Here is an 18972-nt window from a genome sequence, read left to right as displayed (position 1 = left end):
GAAGTCCCAGAAATTACGAACCTCTTTTTTTTTTTTTTTTTTTTGCGGTACAAGGGCCCCTCACCGCTGCGGCCTCTCCCGTTGTGGAGCACAGGCTCCGGACGCACAGGCCCAGCGGCCATGGCTCACAGGCCCAGCCGCTCCACGGCACGTGGGATCCTCCCAGACCGGGGCACGAACCCGTATCCCCCGCATCAGCAGGCGGACTCCCAACCACTGCGCCACCAGGGAAGCCCTACGAACCTCTTTTAGCATTTCCTATAATACAAGTCTGCCTCCACTTGCCACCACTCAAAACAACACGGCACCAAAAGAAGAAAAAGTCCCTTCTTTTTATTCCATCCTTGTATTGCCCCTCTAGCACATTCTGATGTCAGAGTCTAACACTGGCTAGCCCTAGAATAGTGGTCTATAGAGTCTAGTTTAAGTTTTACAATGCAGGACAAAGGAGGATAGGTTTGGAGTTGAGGAGCAATAAATTAAGAACTGGTACATCCTTTATGTCATGTACACAGCTGTTACCCTGGGATACTCCTTTACCATCATCTTAATGATTCTCTTTGTATCTTTCCTTGATTCCTGATTTCCTGGATCCTGTGTCATTCTCTCTTTTTTGGTTTAGTTTCCCATTTGGTGGGCTACATTCTTCTTTAGCTTTCTGAAAAAGGGTACATAGTATGTAATTTTTTTGAGACCTTGTAAATATGAAAATAATTTTATTTTGCCTTCAGAATTAATTGATAGTTTGGTTGGACAAAATATTCTAGATTGGAAATCACCTCAGTATATTAAACGTGTTGCTCCATAGTCTTGTAGTTTCCAGTGTTACTCTTGAGGTCCAAAGCCATTCTGATCCTTTGGTGTGACCTGTGTTCTCCTTCTGGAAGCTTATATAATTTTTATCCCCAGTGTTTTAAAATTTTACAGTGTGGTGTCAGTCTCTTGTCATTCATTGTGTTATATACATAGTGGGCCCTTTCAATCTTTCGACTTATGTCCTTCAGTTCTGGGAAAGTTTATAGCATTATGCTGTGATGATTGCTTCCCTGTTTTCTCTTTCCTTGTTTTCTGAGACTCCTATTATTTATTTGTTGGACTTCTTAAGCTGGTCTTCCTTCTTATCATTTCTCTCTTATTTTCTTCTCTTTTTTTGTTCTACATTCTGGGAAATGTTCTCATATTTACTTTTTAAACTAACCTATTGAGTTTTTCACTTCTGCTATTATGTTTTTAGTTACCAAAGCCTCTTTTTTACTCCTTTTCAATTATCTTATTCTCATTTCATGGACTTAAGACTTAACAGGCATTCTTCTTTTAAATATATCAATGACAATTCTAATTTTTTCTCCTGGTTTTCCCAAAGAGTTTATTGGGCAGACCTGGGGATGGGGAGGCCCTGCATCTAAAACAAGGTGTTTTCTCTAGTTGCGGCGAGCGGGGGCTACTCTTTATTGCAGTGCTCGGGCTTCTTATTGCGGTGGCTTCTCTCATTGTGGAGCACGGGCTCTAGTTGTGCGGGCTTCAGTAGTTGTGGTTCGCGGGCTCTAGAGCACAGGCTCAGTAGTTGTGGCACACAGGCTTAGTTGCTCCGCGGCATGTGGGATCTTCCCAGACCAGGGATCGAACCCATGTCCCCTGCATTGGAAGGCAGATTCTCAACCACTGCACCACCAGGGAAGCCTAAGTCTGCTTTATTTATTTATTTATATTTATTTTGGCTATGTTGGGTCTTTGTTGTTGTGTGCGGGCTTTCTCTAGTTGCAGTGAGCAGGGGCTACTCTTCGTTGCAGTGTGCAGGCTTCTCATTGTGGTGGCTTCTCTTGTTGTGGAGCACGGACTCTAGGCGCGTGGGCTTCAGTAGTTGTGGCGCACGGGCTTAGTTGCTCTGTGGCATGTGCGATCTTCCCAGACCAGGGCTCGAACCTGTGTCCCCTGCATTGGCAGGCGGATTCCTAACCACTGTGCCACCAGGGAAGCCCTGCTTCATTTATTTAAATTCAACTTTATCAAGTCTGCTAAATAGGCTGTCATTCACCTATCTGCTTTCCAATTCCAAAATTTTGTTGCATTTGTATCTTCTTCCATTTTTCCTTGTGGAATTTATGCTTCTCCTTGTGGGTTTATGCCTTTTTTTTTTTTTTTTTGACTGCGTTGGGTCTTCATTGCTGCACAAGGACTTTTCTCTAGTTGCGGCAGGTGGGAGCTACTCTTCATTACGGTGCGTGGGCTTCTCATTGCGGTGGCTTCTCTTGTCACAGAGCACGGGCTCTAGGTGCACGCGGGCTCAGTAGTTGTGGCTTGCGGGCTCTAGAGCGGAGCCTCAGTAGTTGTGGCACATGGGCTTAGTTGCTCCGCGGTGTGTGGGATCTTCCCGGATCAGGGATCAAACCCGTGTCCCCTGCATTGGCAGGCAGATTCTTAACCACTGTGCCACCAGGGAAATCCCTATGCCTTTTTATTTTTTATTTATTTATTTTAATAAATTTGTTTATTTATTTATTTTTAGCTGTGTTGGGTCTTTGTTGCTGCGCCACCAGGGAAGTCCACCTATGCCTTTTTAAGAACTGTTGTTCTAATTGTTTTTTTGGAAGGAATGAAAATAAATATGGGTGTTAAAGTCATCATCTTTACCTGGAAGTCCTATCTATCTATCTGTCTACCTATATATCTTACAATTGCAGAGTATTCCACTGATGGATATGCTAGTTCCCCTTGAGATGAACTTTCAGATTCCAACTTTTAGCTATTACAAACCATACTGCAGTTAATAACATTAACATTTTGCACATGTAAAAGTATATCTATAGGATTTTTTAAAAGATATACACAATGTTTTTGTTTGTTTGTTTTTTGCTGCGTTGGGTCTTCGTTGCTGCACTTGGGCTTTTCTCGCTCTAGTTGTGGCCAGCGGGGGCTACTCTTCGTTGCAGTGCGTGGGCTTCTCATTTCGGTGGTTTCTCTTGTTGCGGAGCACAGGCTCTAGGTGCGCGGGCTTCAGTAGTTGTAGCACGTGGGCTTAGTAGTTACGGTACGTGGGCCCTAGAACGCACGGACTTCAGTAGTTGTGGCTCGCGGGCTCTAGAGCTCAGGCTCAATAGTTGTGGCACACAGGCTTAGTTGCTCCGTGGCATGTGAGATCTTCTCAGACCAGGGATCAAACCGGTGTCCCCTGCATTGGCAGGCGGATTCTTAACCACTGTGCCACCAGGGAAGTCCCACAGTTTTTATTATGAAAGATACTGTCAAATTGTTTCTCCCTAGAGGTGTACCAGTTTACACTCTCCCCCATAATGTACAGAATGTTTCCCTATACCCTTTTGGTCTTTGCCAGTGTCATAGATGAAGAAAGATGTCTAGGGACTTCCCTGGTGGTACAGTGGTTGAGAGTCTGCTTGCTGATGCAAGGGACACGGGTTTGTGCCCCGGTCCGGGAAGATCCCGCATGTCGCGGAGCGGCTGGGCCCGTGAGCCATGGCCTCTGAGCCTGCGCATCCGGAGCCTGTGCTCCGCAACGGGAGAAGCTACAACAGTGAGAAGCCCGCGTATCGCAAAAAAAAGAAAAAAAAGATGTCTATGGCACTTCCCTGGCAGTCCAGTGGTTAAGACTCCGAACTTCCAATGCAGGGGGCGCGGGTTCGATCCCTGGTCGGGGAACTAAGATCCCACATGCTGTGCGGTGGGGCCAAAATGTAAAAAAAATAAAATAAAGAAAGATATCTCATTTACCTTTAATGTTTATTTTTCTTATTAAAGTGAGATGGAGCATTTTTCATATGTGTAAGAGCTATTTATTTATATTTCCTTTCTTGTGAACTGTTCATCTCCTTTCCTATGTTTCTACACTGTTACTGATCTTTTTCATAGTTCATTGTAGTAGCTTTTTATAAATGTTACTAGAAAAATTCTACTGTAACTCAAGATATGACATACATATTCTTTCTAGCTGTTTTGATTTGTATTTGATTTTGCTTTTGGCCCTTTTTTCCTCTGGGTCCCCACCCCCCAATATTCTTCATCTCTAGCAGAACTTAAAAAAAATTTTTATGTGGTAAAGTATAGGTTTTTCTTTTATGATTTATTGATTTTTTTGTAATACTTGGAAAGGTATTCCTCCCATTGAGAATATTAAAACATCATGGTTTCTTTTAGAACATATATAATTTCATTTTTTTATATTTAAATATTTAGTTAATTTTTACTTTATTTTTGTGTAAATTGTGAGATATGTATTCAGTTTATCTTTTTCCCAAGTTGACTACCCAATGTCCCCAAATCATTTAAAGAATATTCTCCCCTTCCTTCCTAATGTAAACTACCCCCTTTATAATGTATATTCTATTGACAATCATAAACTTTTTCTGCATTATTTAAAGGGAGTGTAAATTGAATTATAAAGCAAATGATTATTTTGAAATTATTTACTTATTTTTACATTACAGGAAAGAGTACAAAGAGAAAAATGTAAGGATTATGTTTCATCTATGAACATAAATATTCAAAATACATTGAAACACCTCCATGCAGATAGCAGTGGTGGAGGTTCCAAAGCAGAAGATAGGGATAAAAGCCAGTCTAGAAAGCTTCAGAGTTATAAGTCCCATGAAGTCATGTCCAAAGCATGTACAAATGATGATCAAATGAAGACCCTGTTAAAGAGTGCAAATCCAGTTAATGCTTGTTATAGGGAGAGTGAGCAAAATAAGACTTTATGTAAAGCCAATTCAAGCTGCAATCAAAACTTACGTGAAGAAACAACCTTTGAAAAAAAGAATTTTGTTTCTCAATCAAGGTATAGTTTAATAATTGTTTCTAACTTTTATTTATTCAGCATTTGTGTGTGTGTGTGTAGTACTATGTGCCATACTCTTAAACACTGGGATATAGAAATGATAAGCATGGTTTTAGGAGGAGCCTAATGTAGGAAATGTTGGGAAAGGAGTTTGGATGGGCCAGTATGGGCCAGTTTATCTAGGGCCTTGCATGTAATACTACTCAAGATTTTCTGTTATAACTTATAGAGTATAGGGAGCCGCTGACGATTTTAAATTGAGTGGCACGATCAGATTTGAATTTTAGAAGGGATACTCAGAAAACTTAAACTGAACCTCTGTAGCTGAAATAACAATGCACGTATTGATAATCCATCAGTAATTTAGCAAAAGCCAGTTTGTAAGTTTAACTTGATAAAAGGGAGTAAGGAGTGATGAAAATCTGGTTTAGGCTTGTCTTTTCATTTGTTCCCTGTACCTTACCTCCAGTGTATGTCCTTTCTTGCTCATGGGTAGCCTGTGGGGCTGGACCTGGAATTGCAGCTTTTCTTCCTAAAGCCTTTCTTGTGTTCTGCTCTTCTGATAGTTATTGGGCTACGAGGGAAACTGAAGAGAATGGTGCTATGTTCTGGGGAGGCTGCAGGGTAAACTAAGTGTTAGACAGATGGATTACATCATCACACCCCCTTTTTCCTTTTCAAAACCATTCTTCATGTAATTTTAACCCGATTTCTCAGGGATATAGAATTGGGAAGTAGTGGGATATGCTCTTGGGCCAACCTTCTTGCCCTCTGGCCCAATGCATTTGTTATTTCCTCTTTTTTGCTCTCCTTCCTTCCTGTTTTCCTCTTTTATAACTTTTTTTCCCATGTTTCTGCTGGCATCAGTATTATTGACCTCTGGAGTCTTGTTTAACTCCACTTTTTTTTTTTTAATTGAAGTAGAGTTGATTTACAATGTTTCAGGTGTACAGCAAAGTGATTCAGTTATATACACACACACACACACACACACACACACATACATATATACTTTATCAGATTCTTTTCCATTATACATTATTACAAGATATTGAATAAAGTTCCCTGTTCTATACTATAGGTCCTTATTGTTTATCTATTTTTTATTATATATAGTAGTTAACTCCACTTTTAGAAACAAGGCTATAACCATTGCATACCATACTTTGGCAGAATTTGGTAGATTTTGGTAGATCCTGACTCCAGCTGTTTCTGCCTGTCAAACATCAGAATCACACTACTGCTTATGGAAAGATTTGTTCACATACCAAACAATATGTTTACTTTTATTAATCTGGTGTCTATTTTCTTTTAGCGACCATATTTTTAAACATCCAACTCCTATTGGCAAAAACACAAAGCAACAGTTACCAGTAACAGGTATGACTAAAAATGTTTCTTCTTTGATTGTTCAAGAAAACATATTTAGGTGATTAATATAGCTAAAAGTAATATCTTCCCTCTAACATATAAGCCATGCCTTTGACTCTCTTTCTGGTCTAAACGCCTTAGTCACCTTTTATTGATATCCTTTCCGTATATCCACTAGGATGACTGGAAGTGGAGTACTGGGCTACAGTTTATGAAACTCTTGAGAATTAATAAATCTTATAAATGTCAGGTCCTTTTCACTAATCAAAAATATCTTTCATTTTGCAATTTTTTTCCCCAGATCCATTGACATTATGTTCAGATATAATAAATAAAGAAGTCATTGGTTTTCTAGCAACAGACAGTTGTTCCAAAATATTGAAGTATAGATGCTCAGGTAAATATTTTTTTAATTGTAGTTGTTTCATAATTAAAGCTTTATATGATGTTAATTAACTAGAATTTGTAATAGTTCTACCTGTGTGATTTAAAGTTCATTCCCTTTGGAGAAATAACAATCTGGGGTCTCATAAAACACTCGAATTAATACCTTCTATCTGCATTAGTCTGTGTTCCCAGTATTTGCTCATATGAATCAATGCAGCTAATACTCTTTTTTCTTTTTTTGAATTTTATTTTATTTATTTTTTTATACAGCAGGTTCTTATTAGTTATCCATTTTATACATATTAGTATATATATGTCAATCCCAATCTCCCAGTTCATCACAGCACCACCACCCCCCTCCAGCGCTTTCCCCCTTCGTGTCCATACGTTTGTTCTCTACATCTGTGTCTCAATTTCTGCCCTGCCAGCCGGTTCAGCAGCTAATACTCTTAAAAAATTACTTTATTATTCTCTTTCTGTCACCATCTATAAGTTTAACTTTACTGAGTAAGGTAAACATTTTTTATATTTTCAGAGAGCCAATAAATAGGTATATGTTCTGGATTATAAATAATCCAGAATTCCACAGTGCTTATTCCCTCCCTTCTTCTCCTTCATATCCCAGTATTTGCTCTTCGTTTATTCTTACTGTTGCACCCTGCTCTTTGGAGAAAACTGAGGCTATTCCACACTAGGCTCAAAATATTACTATTCTTCTGTCTTAGATGAAGGGTTTATCTCTTTTACTCTAAAACTAATATCTAGCTATAATCCAAATCCCATCTATGTTTTCTCCCCATTTTATAATAATACTTGTGTAGGCTTTCTCTTTAGTCCCTTTCTATTCGTTACCTCCATTTGTCCCACCTTAAACTATGTTCATTTCTCCTCATCTTAAAAAATACCCAAATACTTTGTGTGATTTGCTGTCCCTTCAAGTATTCATCTGTTCTTTCTTCCACCATCTATTACCAGATTCCTGCTCTTGTTCCCTTCTCTTTCAGCGTATTCTTTCCCTTCTTAACTCCCTGCAGTCTAGCTTCTTTTATTGCCATTCTACTAAACTTTAATGTTAAAGGTTACCTGAAACCTCTTTTTTAACCCCCAAACCAATGACTTTTTAAAAGATTCTTATTGTCTTTAGTATTTCTGCACTGTCAACTACCATTCCTTGAAATCCTCTCCTCTCATTTGAAAACCATAGTTCCCAAACTGTCCACCCGAGCTCCCTGGGGCTCTGCAGTGAACTCACAAGGGCACTACACAATATTTAAAATTTTATAAGTGAAACACAAAATGGTCAACATCTTCTGGACACCACGTAAACTACTAGCTCAAAGTAGTTCACAGTTTCACCATTAGATTGTACTACATCTCTTTTGATGATGTCACATCTTTGTGAAGCTGGGTTTTCAGTGGTTGTTGTGATTTTTTAATTAATTAATTTATTTATTTTTGGCTGTGTTGGGTCTTTGTTGCTGCACGCAGGCTTTCTCTAGTTGTGGCGAGCGGGGGCTACTCTTCGTTGTGGTGTGCAGGCTTCTTACTGCGGTGGCTTCTCATTGTGGGCATCAGTAGTTGTGACACGCGGGCTCTAGAGCACAGGCTCAGTAGTTGTGGTGCACGGGCTTAGTTGCTCTGTGGCATGTGGGATCTTCCCAGACCAGGGTTCGAACCCGTGTCCCCTGCATTGGCAGGCGGATTCTTAACCATTGCACCACCAGGGAAGTCCCAGTTGTTGTGATTTTTAAAAAGCAAGCACCACGTGAAAATCTGTGGAACAGGAAATGAGGGTGGCAGTGTCCAGTCTGATTACAAGTTTTGAGAACTTGTGCTGTACCCAATTGTTGCACAAATCCCATTAGGAAGTAATCGTAATTAATAAGAATGTAATACAAATATATATATATATTTCAAATTTAGGTCTATTATTTTTTTAAATGGCTACCAAGTTGTTAGAACATAAATACGTATTGAGTTGTTTTGGACCTAACAGAACATTTGGTATTTCTTTTGGCCTAAGGGTGCTGTGAAAAAATCACCAAGATCTTTTTTTTTTAATTTTTTTTTGGCTGTGTTGGGTCTTCATTGTTGCGCGCGGGCTTTCTCTAGTTGCAGTGAGTGGGGGCTACCCTTTGTTGCAGTGCGCGGGCTTCTCTTGCTGCAGAGCACGCGCTCTAGGTGCAGGGGCTTCAGTAGTTGCGGCATGTGGGCTCAGTAGTTGTGGTGCACAGGCTTAGTTGCTCCGCAGCATGTGGGATCTTCCTGGACCAGGGATCGAACCCGTATCTTCTGCATTGGCAGGTGGATTCTTAAGCACTGCGCCACCAGGGAAGTCCCAATCACCAAGCTCTTAAAGATGCCACAGAGTGAGACAGTTGGGAACCTCTGGTCAAAAATATTCCAGTTCGTAGAATGGATGCTCTATAACTGTTAACTCCCTTTCATCCCTTAGTTTGTTTGAGATAGTTCCTTCCTAGTTGCTTTGCTCCCTCAGTGACCATTCATTTTGCAGACACTTAGGGAGTGCTTATTCTGCAGCAGGCACTGGAATCAGAGATGAATAGAACTCAGTCCTCACTTCAGGAAGTTTACAGTCTATAAAGCTCTCCGTTTTATTACCTTTATTCCTTTATCTTATCTTCCTGCCAAATTTCTACAGATACTCCCCCCAATATATAGTCTACAGCACTTACTCAACTCTGCTGCAGCATCATAGATGCAGCTAGCATCATCTATCATTTTACCAATGATTTTCAAATCTGTATCTCCACACTTCACTTCTACTTCGGGTTATAGCCTCATTCTTCCATATCCAGCTGTACCTAGGACATACTCACTTTAATATTTTGTTATTTCAAGCTTAATGTATTCAAAACAAAACATCTTTCTCCCTCTTAAACTGCCCCCCCTCCAGCCACTCCATTTTTATTAGTGTTGCCATTATTCTTCTGGCCCCCCAGATTTCAAACCTTGAATCATCTATAACTATCTTTTCTCCTTACATCCCCTATTTCTAGTCTATCATATTTGGTTCTTTCTTTCTTTCCCACACAGGCCCCTTTTCCTTCATGCCTAAATTACTAGCAATCTTTCAGTCTCAAGTCTCACCAACCCCCAAGTAACGTGTATTGCTATTAACTTCTCTTCCTCATATGTGCTTTGTATCATGTCACCATGCTAAATAACCCTCAGCGCTTCTCTGTAACTCACTAAATCAAACTCTCTGCCTGGCTTTCAGAATTGTGTGGAATTTTGTCCTGCTTCCACTTGTTAAATTTTACTGCAATTTGTTCTGTTTAAGTCCACCAGAAATGTGCCATGCTTATTCCAAACTTTGCCATTCGATCCATTACAATCGAATTGTCCTAAATGTCTCCCTTACCCCGACAGCTCATTATTCACCAATTTTACCTCAGAAATCTCTGCATTCTCCCTGCAAATGCTGTGTTTCAGAATCTCCTTATTTATCTGGACTGTTTAAGTTACCCCTCAACTGATCCTCTTACCTTCAGTTGAGCTTTCTGTAGACAAATCTTGTCATTTCCCTGCTTAATAAATATCCATCAGTTCTTCCCATTGACTTGAAGATAGTAGTTAAAAATCCTTAAGATGACTTTCAAGACCGTTTTTGACCTGGCCCCTTGCAACCCTTACCAACCTCAACTTTTCTCCCACAGTTCTCTCATACCTTATACTCCAGCCACACATAGTACTGTGATTCTCTGAACATACTATGCTTTTTTACTCTTCTGTGCTTTTGACGTGTTCTTTGTACTTGAAATGTCCTCATCCTTGCCAACTTTCTGCCTGGCTAACTTTTCCTGTAGGTGACAGGTGGATAGAGAACTTTATAATGGATGGATGTGGCTAACATTACCTGAACCTACTGATCAATCTTAATATAAAAAGAGAGATAGTCAAACTTTATGTTCCTGTTAATGTGATGCAGTAAGAAGTACACAATACTACCTGTGAGGAGTTCTACTAAAAACAATTGAACTTGGGCTTCCCTGGTGGCGCAGTGGTTGAGAGTCCGCCTGCCGATGCAGGGGACACGAGTTCGTGCCCTGGTCGGGGAAGATCCCACATGCCGCGGAGCGGCTGGGCCCGTGAGCCATGGCTGCTGAGGCTGCGCGTCCGGAGCCTGTGCTCCGCAACGGGAGAGGCCACAACAGTGAGAGGCTCGTGTATCGAAAAAGCAAAAAAACAAAAACACACAAAAAAACAATTGAACCTGAATCTGATCAATCATCTAGATCTAATTACAAGTTTCTTGGGCACACAGGAATATTTTAAAGGATGCAGCTAGGATGTAATCAGCAAAACTCAGCCTTTGGGAAACTGCACATTACAAATGACCCAGGGTCTACAACAAGTAAATGACAAAGAGGAAGAGAGGAGAATTGGTAGATTAAAAGAAACTCAAGAGACATACCAGCTGAATGTAATGGTGGACCTTGTTTGGATCATGATTCAAATAAACCAACTGTAAAGAGAAAGTTTTGAAATGATGGGGAAATTTGAACACTGACTGGATATTAGATGATATTAAGCATAATTTTCTTAGGTGTGATAGTGGTTTTGCCATTAAAAAAATAAAACAAAGTAAGTGGTTTTTTTTTTAAAAGAGTTCTTATCTGTTAAGAATGCATATGAAGTATTTACAGATGAAATGATACTAGAATGCAAATTGCAGCCTTCATAATCCAGTGTGTACATGGGGGGCAGAGCTGAGTAGGTGGGGGAAGATAAAATATGACAGACCATGAGTTAATAATTGTTGAAGCTGGATGATGGATACGTGGTGGGTAATTATACTTTTCTCTTTATTCTCGTGTGTTTGAAATGTTCCATAGTAAAACATTAAAAAAAAGAAGAAGAAAAAAAAGACGACTGGGCGTAAGGGTCACTTCCTTTGGATATCTTCCCTGATAGTGACTCCTGCTCAGAATTAGGCCAAGGTAGATGCTGCTTTTCTATATCACCATAACTCTGTTCACACCACTATGGCAACACTTATTTCACTGTATTATATTTGGTGTCTTTACTCTCTCACATGACATGACTTGGAGTTTCTTGATGTATTTATAATTAAGTTGCTGATTTCACTTCAGTTACCATCATAAAGATATTTGCTTTCATAAATTTGTTATTAGATTTTTTGTAACATCTATACATCACTTAAATTTGTTTTCTTTTAGGTTGCATAGCAGTAGGAAAATCCCTGAATAGCCGAACCTTTAGCAAGCTCTTACACTCTTGCCCATACCAATGTGATCGTCACAAAGTCATTGTGGAAGCTGAAGACAGATATAAAAATGGACTAAGGAAATCACTTATCTGTAACAAAAGTAATTAATTCAGCAATTTTAAAACTGTAATTATAGTAAGTGAGAAAGAGAAAAACAAATACCATATGCTAACACACATGTATATAGAATCTAAAAAAAAAAAAATGGTTCTGAGGAACCTAGGGGCAGGACAGGAATAAAGACGCAGACATAGAGAATGCAGTTGAGGACACGGGGAGGGGGAAGGGTAAGCTGGAATGAAGTGAGCAAGCGGCATGGACATATATATATACACTACCAAATGTAAAATAGATAGCTAGTGGGAAGCAGCTGCATAGCACAGGGAGATCAGCTCGGTACTTTGTGACCACCTAGAGGAGTGGGATAGGGAAGATGGGAGGGAGACGCAAGAGGGAGGAGATATGGGGATATATGTATATGTATAGCTGATTCACTTTGTTATACAGCAACAACTAACACAACAATGTAAAGCAATTATACTCCAATAAAGATGTTAAAAAAAACCCAAAACTGTAATTATAACCATACCTTCTGAACTATGATCTAGAACATTAAGTATATTAAAAGATAAAGGGTAAAATAATGTTGAAAAGAAAATCTGGGGCTTCCCTGGTGGCGCAGTGGCTGAGAATCTGCCTGCCAATGCAGGGGACACAGGTTTGAGCTCTGGCCTGGGAAGATCCCACATGCCGCGGAGCAACCAGGCCCGACAATTACTGAGCCTGCGCGTCTGGAGCCTGTGCTCCACAACAAGAGAGGCCGCGAGGCCACGATAGTGAGAGGCCCGCGCACGGCGATGAAGAGTAGCCCCCGCTCGCCACAACTAGAGAAAGCCCTCACACAGAAACGAAGACCCAACACAGCCAAAAATAAATTAATTAATTAATAAAAAAAAAAAAAGAAAATCTGTCTCTGAGCAACTGTGATTTAAAATGTTCCCAGGGAGTAGGTTTAGTCTCTAGTAATTTAAAAATTCTTCCTAATCCACCTAAGGATTCCCATTAGAAGAGGGAAAAAGGGAATATCATACTAATGGAATTGATGTGATACTACTCAGATTGATACTCTAAGTACACTAAATGGTTTCTGTATTTTTCAGAAATTCTGCTGACCCCACGTAGAAGAGGAAAACTCAATAATGAATCTACTACCCCTGGAGGAATAAGTGAATATATTTAATTTTTAAATAAATATAAATTTCATATATTCCTGAAAAAGAACAGCTGAATGATTGTTCTCAGTCACATCATTAATGGCTTTTAAATGATAACCCTTGCTTCTGATGAGGGTCATACTTCCTGACAAAAGAGGCTTCCCTCTTCCCTTTTTCATGTTGCTTGCTCATCTATTACTTTCCGTCTGGGGAAGGGGCAGGAGAAAACTAACATTTATTAAGAACCTCCTATGTGTTAGGTGTTTTATACATGTTATTTGCTTTATTTGATATAATAACATTGTAAGATAAGGTATTATTTTATTCCCACTTTAATTTGTTTTCTTTTAGGTTGCATAGCAGTAGGAAAATAGCTGAAATTTGCCAATGAGTTGGCAAATGGCAGAACTTAGATTCAAATGCAAGCCTGTCTTTCTCCAGAATCCCCTTTTCTATCCTCCGGATCACTTTTCTGTTTTAAGAGCAAAATTATTCTGTGCACAAGTGCTTCAGACAAATTTTGTGGAAGATTTTGGTTCACATCTGTAGCACTTTGAACAATCAAAATTGAAGAGACAAATAGTATAAACCTTAGAGCCCTGTTTAAAAATTAAAATATTTCTAAACTATGAGTTAATTTACAGGAGTTTTTCTTTAACTACAGGGTTAATCACCATTTCAAATTTATCACAAGACTTAAAGAACATTACCATTATCTTCTGTTCATATGGAATTAGTATGTGCAGAGTAAGACTAAGCAGTTGAGTACACTCCTTGTCAAAGTCACCTTGAAATTAGTAATATCTGTAGAGCCATTCAGTTATTTATTGTGAAGACATTTGGACTTGATCCATCCAGGAAACATTTTGCCACATACTTTTGTTTGGCCATTTTCACTGCCAAAACCTTGAAAGAAATTTCAAATTTACTTTTTATAACTAGGTCTTTTTCTAGGTTAAAATTTCTGCATACAAATTAAAATTAAGCGCAGTACCACTACAGGGTAGCCCACTTTTTGAAGTAATATTTTCTGTAGAAACTGTTAGAAAATGGGTATTTTTCCATAGAAACGTTGCAGTTGGAAATCTTTTTGACAAGGAGTTGGCATCAAATAATAGAATTTCTTTTTTTTTTTTTCTTTTTTTTTTTTGCAGTACACGGGCCTCTCACTGTTGTGGCCTCTCCCGTTGTGGAGCACAGGTGCTCCGTACGCGCAGGCTCAGTGGCCATGGCTCATGGGCCCAGCCGCTCCGCGACACGTGGGATTTTCCCAGACCGGGGCACAAACCCATGTCCCCTGCATCGGCAGGCGACTGTCAACCACTGCGCCACCAGGGAAGCCCAATAATAGAATTTCTTGAGCAGCATGTCTTAAAAGCAAATATATAACAACTAAAAGTATTCTATAATCATTTTTCATAGTAAAATCATTTGCAGAGCGTCATGAAATATACATAATTATGGTTATATATTGATTATACAGAGGGATCCTAAATATTTTTAAGTCACTTTCAGCTCGTAAATACCTACATCTTTTTTGTAGTTTCGAGTTGCTTAGCTAAAATCCAATAGTTAATAAGTTGGCCTGCTTTTTTCAAATTTAGAAAGGCATCTTGAGGAGGTAGTGATTAGATTGGTCTTATATCTCTTTTACAAGCAGGCCAGGAATATTTGATGTACTGCCATTTTTCCCCCTCTTAATAAATTTCCCTTTCATACTAGAGACATTCATCACCCTTCATTTGGTTATAGGTTACACTCAAATTTGAGACTCTTCTTTTGAGAAGGGACCATTTGCAGTATCTAAGTATTTAAAGAGCCTTGGGGGCAAGGCTCTCTTTTAGGATGGATTGATATCTTGAGAGGGTTTGAAAAACAAGAGTCTCTAGGACTGAGCCCTCTTGCCTATTTTTCCCTGCTTTTTTCTAATGCCCAGTCAGTATTAGGAGGAGCACTAAAGAAGTCACAGAAGAGAGTCTTGTGGTGTAGAGAGCTGTTTCCTTCTTCTAGTCTGTCAACTATGCTGCTGTGGTAACCATTGAGGTATTTGGCACAGATGCTAATTTAAGCGTAGAAGTCAGTGAGATGGCAACTGCAGGGGAAAAGTGGGGATTGGCTCTACATGAACACCCCCAGGACCCAATATCTTGAATGTTATAATAACCCATCTGGTCCTGATTATAATGAGTTCAAATCATTTAGCAAGTGAAGTTGAAATCATGTTTCTCGGATAACCACAGTTTTCCAGTAGACCCAAGTAAGAATTAACTTCATTGATAAGTTTTAAAAGTTTTTACTGGTAGTAACATTTTTCCATCAACAAATATTTATTGATCACCTACTATGTGTCAGACACTGTCTTAGGCACTGGGGACACATGGGGAGTAAAACAGACAAAAATCCCAGTCTTCATGGAGCCTGCATTCTAAGGAATACCATTAAGTAATATTTAGACATTATTTTCATTGATTTCTTGGCCTTCTGCTGGTAAGATTTTTCCCTCCTGCTTTAAAAGATCTGAACTATGGCTCCTATCTGAGGAGAGATGGACTAACAGTCATGACATGCAAAGGCAAGATTTTCGAAGGATGTCCCAGCATAGCTATTCAAGATCCTACTAAAGTAAATAGCAGACTTAATTGGAAATACAAAAACTCTTCCTCATCTGCATCTACCCACAATGATAATGTGCATTAACAGTGAATTAAAAAGCTTAAGGGACTTCCGCGGTGGTCCGGTGGTTAAGAATCCACCTTCCAACGCAGGGGACGCGGATTCTATTCTATGAAGTTATGGAGCCCTTTGGGAAGACTGTATCTGTAAGATAGGTAAGCTGTTTGTTAACTGTCCTCACAGGAATGTTGAGAGAATTAACAATCAAATGTTTATAAAATTTTGTGTTTCTTGATTGAAGGATTTTGAGAATATTATCGCAATAGGATTGTTGCAATTATTGAAGAGATCACAGTGATAGCATCTAGTTTAATAGTAAGCACTCAGTTTTGTTTTGTTTTAATTGAAGTGGATTTCTAAATGATGAGTAGTCCAGGCATGAATTTTTCTCACTGTGTAATCCATATCCTTAGAATAAGTTAAGCATTTATTTGGGTCTCAAGAACTCTTTTTTCAGCAAGTACTAATGTATTCTACAATTCTCATTAATTGCAGAAAAAAGAAGAATTCGTAAAAACTTTACTGAAGAAGAAGTAAATTACCTTTTCAGTGGAGTTAAGAAAATGGGAAATCACTGGAATTTAATTTTGTGGTCTTTCCCCTTTCAGCAAGGACGGAAGGCTGTGGACCTTGCTCACAAATACCACAAGCTGACCAAACGCCCCAAGTGTGTGGCTCCTTGATTGGAAGACTTGTCAGTTTTTAGTTTGATATCTTAAAAAAGTGTGTTGAAAATACAAAATTTAAAATATTCTTATAAACTCTTATGAGGCAGGAAATGTGGCAATGGGGATACTGTTTTAATTACTTTTTGTGATGCTGTAGCTCATCAAACTATTAAAATAATTTATAAAACAAATACACTTTTGGATTTCCCTGGTGATCCAGTGGTTAAGACTCCACACTTCCAATGCAGGGGACATGGGTTTGATCCCCGGTCAGGGAACTAAGATCCCACATGCCTCGCAGCACGGCCAAAGCAACAACAATAACAACAACAACAAAAATTGTTTAAAACAACTTTTTATTGTTTGCTTTTAAGTTAGTTTTCTTCTAGTTGGAAACCAAACTATTAGATCTCAAACTTCTATTTTTCTTACTCTTTTTATATTCCATCATGCTGATGCATCCTCCATTATACCTAAAATGCTGTTGCTATGGCAAAGTGATCAAGTATCAGGGCATGAAAGCTCAGTTGTGCTTATGTACTCATTGGGTCACTGCTTCATGTCATTCATATAAATACCAAAGGGTATTTCCCTATAAGCATGTATTCTTTCACCCTTTCAGATCATGACCATGTTTACTTAGATAAAGCAGAATTTTTATTAAATATCTTTTATTCTGATCCACAATGAAAATTCCAGAGGTTTAATAAGCAGAAAAATTTTAAGCTTGAGAATAATTTACAATTAGGAAAATTCTTTGTATCATTTAAAGTGTGAATGACTCTAGTCCATTATCTGTCAGTATTTCCTAAGCACTATGGGGATGATTTAAATGGTCTGCTGGGTTATTTTGATGTATATTTCTCAAGATGTATGAATGTTGTTTTAGGTCAAAGGGGAAAATATTTTGTCTGTTGCCTCAGCTTTACTGGCAATAGTTTTTTTTTTTTTTTTTTGATTGATTGGAAATTATCTATGTAACAGGAAATCAAATACTACTTACAGAGCATCCCCAAGAGTATGACATACTGTAGCTGGGACACTGTTTTGTGTCAGTCACTGACACTATATTTAAAATAACCTATACTGCCTTCTGAAACCTTGAAATTTTATCCTAACCCTTGGCTAACTTTTGGTTAATGTGAACTGCTTTTTTCCCTCAAATAGAATTTGGTAGTAAAGTAAGTGAATACACATCAAAAGGAAAGCCAAAGAATGATCACATATTAGAGGACTGTTTGACTTTAGGGACTCAGACCTGGCCAGTTCAACAGGGAATAAAAAGGGATTGCAATAATGTCAGACCCTTGGAGTTGGGGCTGACCTCAGTTATAGTTCCCTGCCGGAGGCATAAACTGCTGTACAACGATCTGGACATTGGCTAACTTTAGTTTTGCATATATCCTCAGAAACCTGGAATTTACTGTTTCACAGGGTGATAATTGATGGTCAGTTCTTCATTATGCTAAAATGAAATATACTTTTCTGGAGTACCTCCTGCAGAACCACAAAAGTTGAATCTCTTTTCCACATACCAGCCCTTGAGAGAGTTACAGATAGATATCTATCACTTTCTCCTCTACATCCTTTATCCTTCATGCTGATGAGCCCCAGCTACTTCCTGTTTCAGCTGAACAGTGTCATGTCCCCTTATGAGCGTAGTCACTGACCGCTGGGTACCTTTTTGTTTATAAACTGTGTCCAGAAAGAAATGTGGCCTGACTGGCAGAGTAGGGGGATCAACTTCTTTGCTAGGACCAAAGAGGTTTTATGGACCTTACCTAAGATACTTCTTGGCATTCTACATGACCAACTCTCCGATTATAGTTGATATAGTTAAGACTTATAATTTTTATTAATTTCTATCTTGTTCTTACACATTTATTTTTAACTCCACTACAGGACTTCAGTGGCCCCTGTTAAATTTAATCTTGTTAGAATTAGTTTGTACTCAGTTTGTCATCCAGTGTGTTAGGCCTCCCTTCCTGCTTCAGGTCATCCACAGCTTCTGTGAGTGTGCTGCTGCATTCTCATCCAAGTCATGGATGGCACCCTGAATTGGCTGGGTCAGAGCAGGAGATTGGGCCGGGTCCCTAGCAGCCTCCTCTGGTGGTCCTTCCTCATCAGCCCCCTCTGGGCCTGGTCTTTAACAAGCCTCAACACTATCATCCAGCCTACATTTCACTTTCTTGTCTATGATGTGCATCGGCAAATGCCCCGTTGAAATCTGAATTTTCAAGGTCTGCAGCATCCTCCTACCTGCTATTCCTGCAAAATAGAAACTGTGTAAATCTGGTGCTGTCTTTTCCTTTTCCAACTGGTCACATTAGAGAATTTCACCTAGGGCTGATGAAGTTCACTAGCCTGTAGTTTTCAACTCCATCTTTTGTCCTGTGAAAATTCAGACACTGCTTACCTTTTTATGACTTAGAGCACTTTTCCTGCTCTTTCTAGATTTCCAGGGTATAATTCTTAATAGGTTTTCACTCCCATTGTCTTGTTTGAACCTTATATTCAGGTTGGCAGATGATATGCCCATTTGTTGGATCTGCCATAATTCATGCTGCCAAAATTCTGGCAGAGTCAGGATCAGAATCCTACTCATCTGCATCCCAC

General features: G+C 39.1%; 1 protein-coding gene across 16 annotated transcripts in view; it reads left to right on the top strand.

Annotated features, from left to right (window-relative positions):
- The window catches only part of TERB1 (telomere repeat binding bouquet formation protein 1), a 46575-nt gene extending 30035 nt beyond the window's left edge, over positions 1 to 16540 (top strand). For 8 of the 16 annotated variants that reach the window (XR_011376991.1, XR_011376997.1, XR_011376993.1 and 5 more), the window contains 7 exons: positions 4440 to 4789; positions 6105 to 6169; positions 6462 to 6557; positions 11752 to 11901; positions 12962 to 13027; positions 14170 to 15843; positions 16184 to 16317. Coding sequence is in view for 5 of the 16 variants with exons in the window: in XM_060289349.1 (XP_060145332.1) it covers positions 4440 to 4789; positions 6105 to 6169; positions 6462 to 6557; positions 11752 to 11901; positions 12962 to 13027; positions 14170 to 14363 (921 nt within the window). In the remaining 11 variants the exon portion in view is untranslated. The other 8 variants (XR_009560104.1, XR_011376995.1, XM_030863827.2 and 5 more) reach the window with 8 other exon arrangements.
- The last annotated feature ends 2432 nt before the right edge of the window (positions 16541 to 18972 follow it).

This window comes from Globicephala melas, chromosome 19 (assembly GCF_963455315.2).
Source record: "Globicephala melas chromosome 19, mGloMel1.2, whole genome shotgun sequence".
Taxonomy (NCBI): domain Eukaryota; kingdom Metazoa; phylum Chordata; class Mammalia; order Artiodactyla; family Delphinidae; genus Globicephala; species Globicephala melas.
Note: the sequence above shows the minus strand (reverse complement) of the source record. Positions and strands in the feature narration are given on the sequence as shown.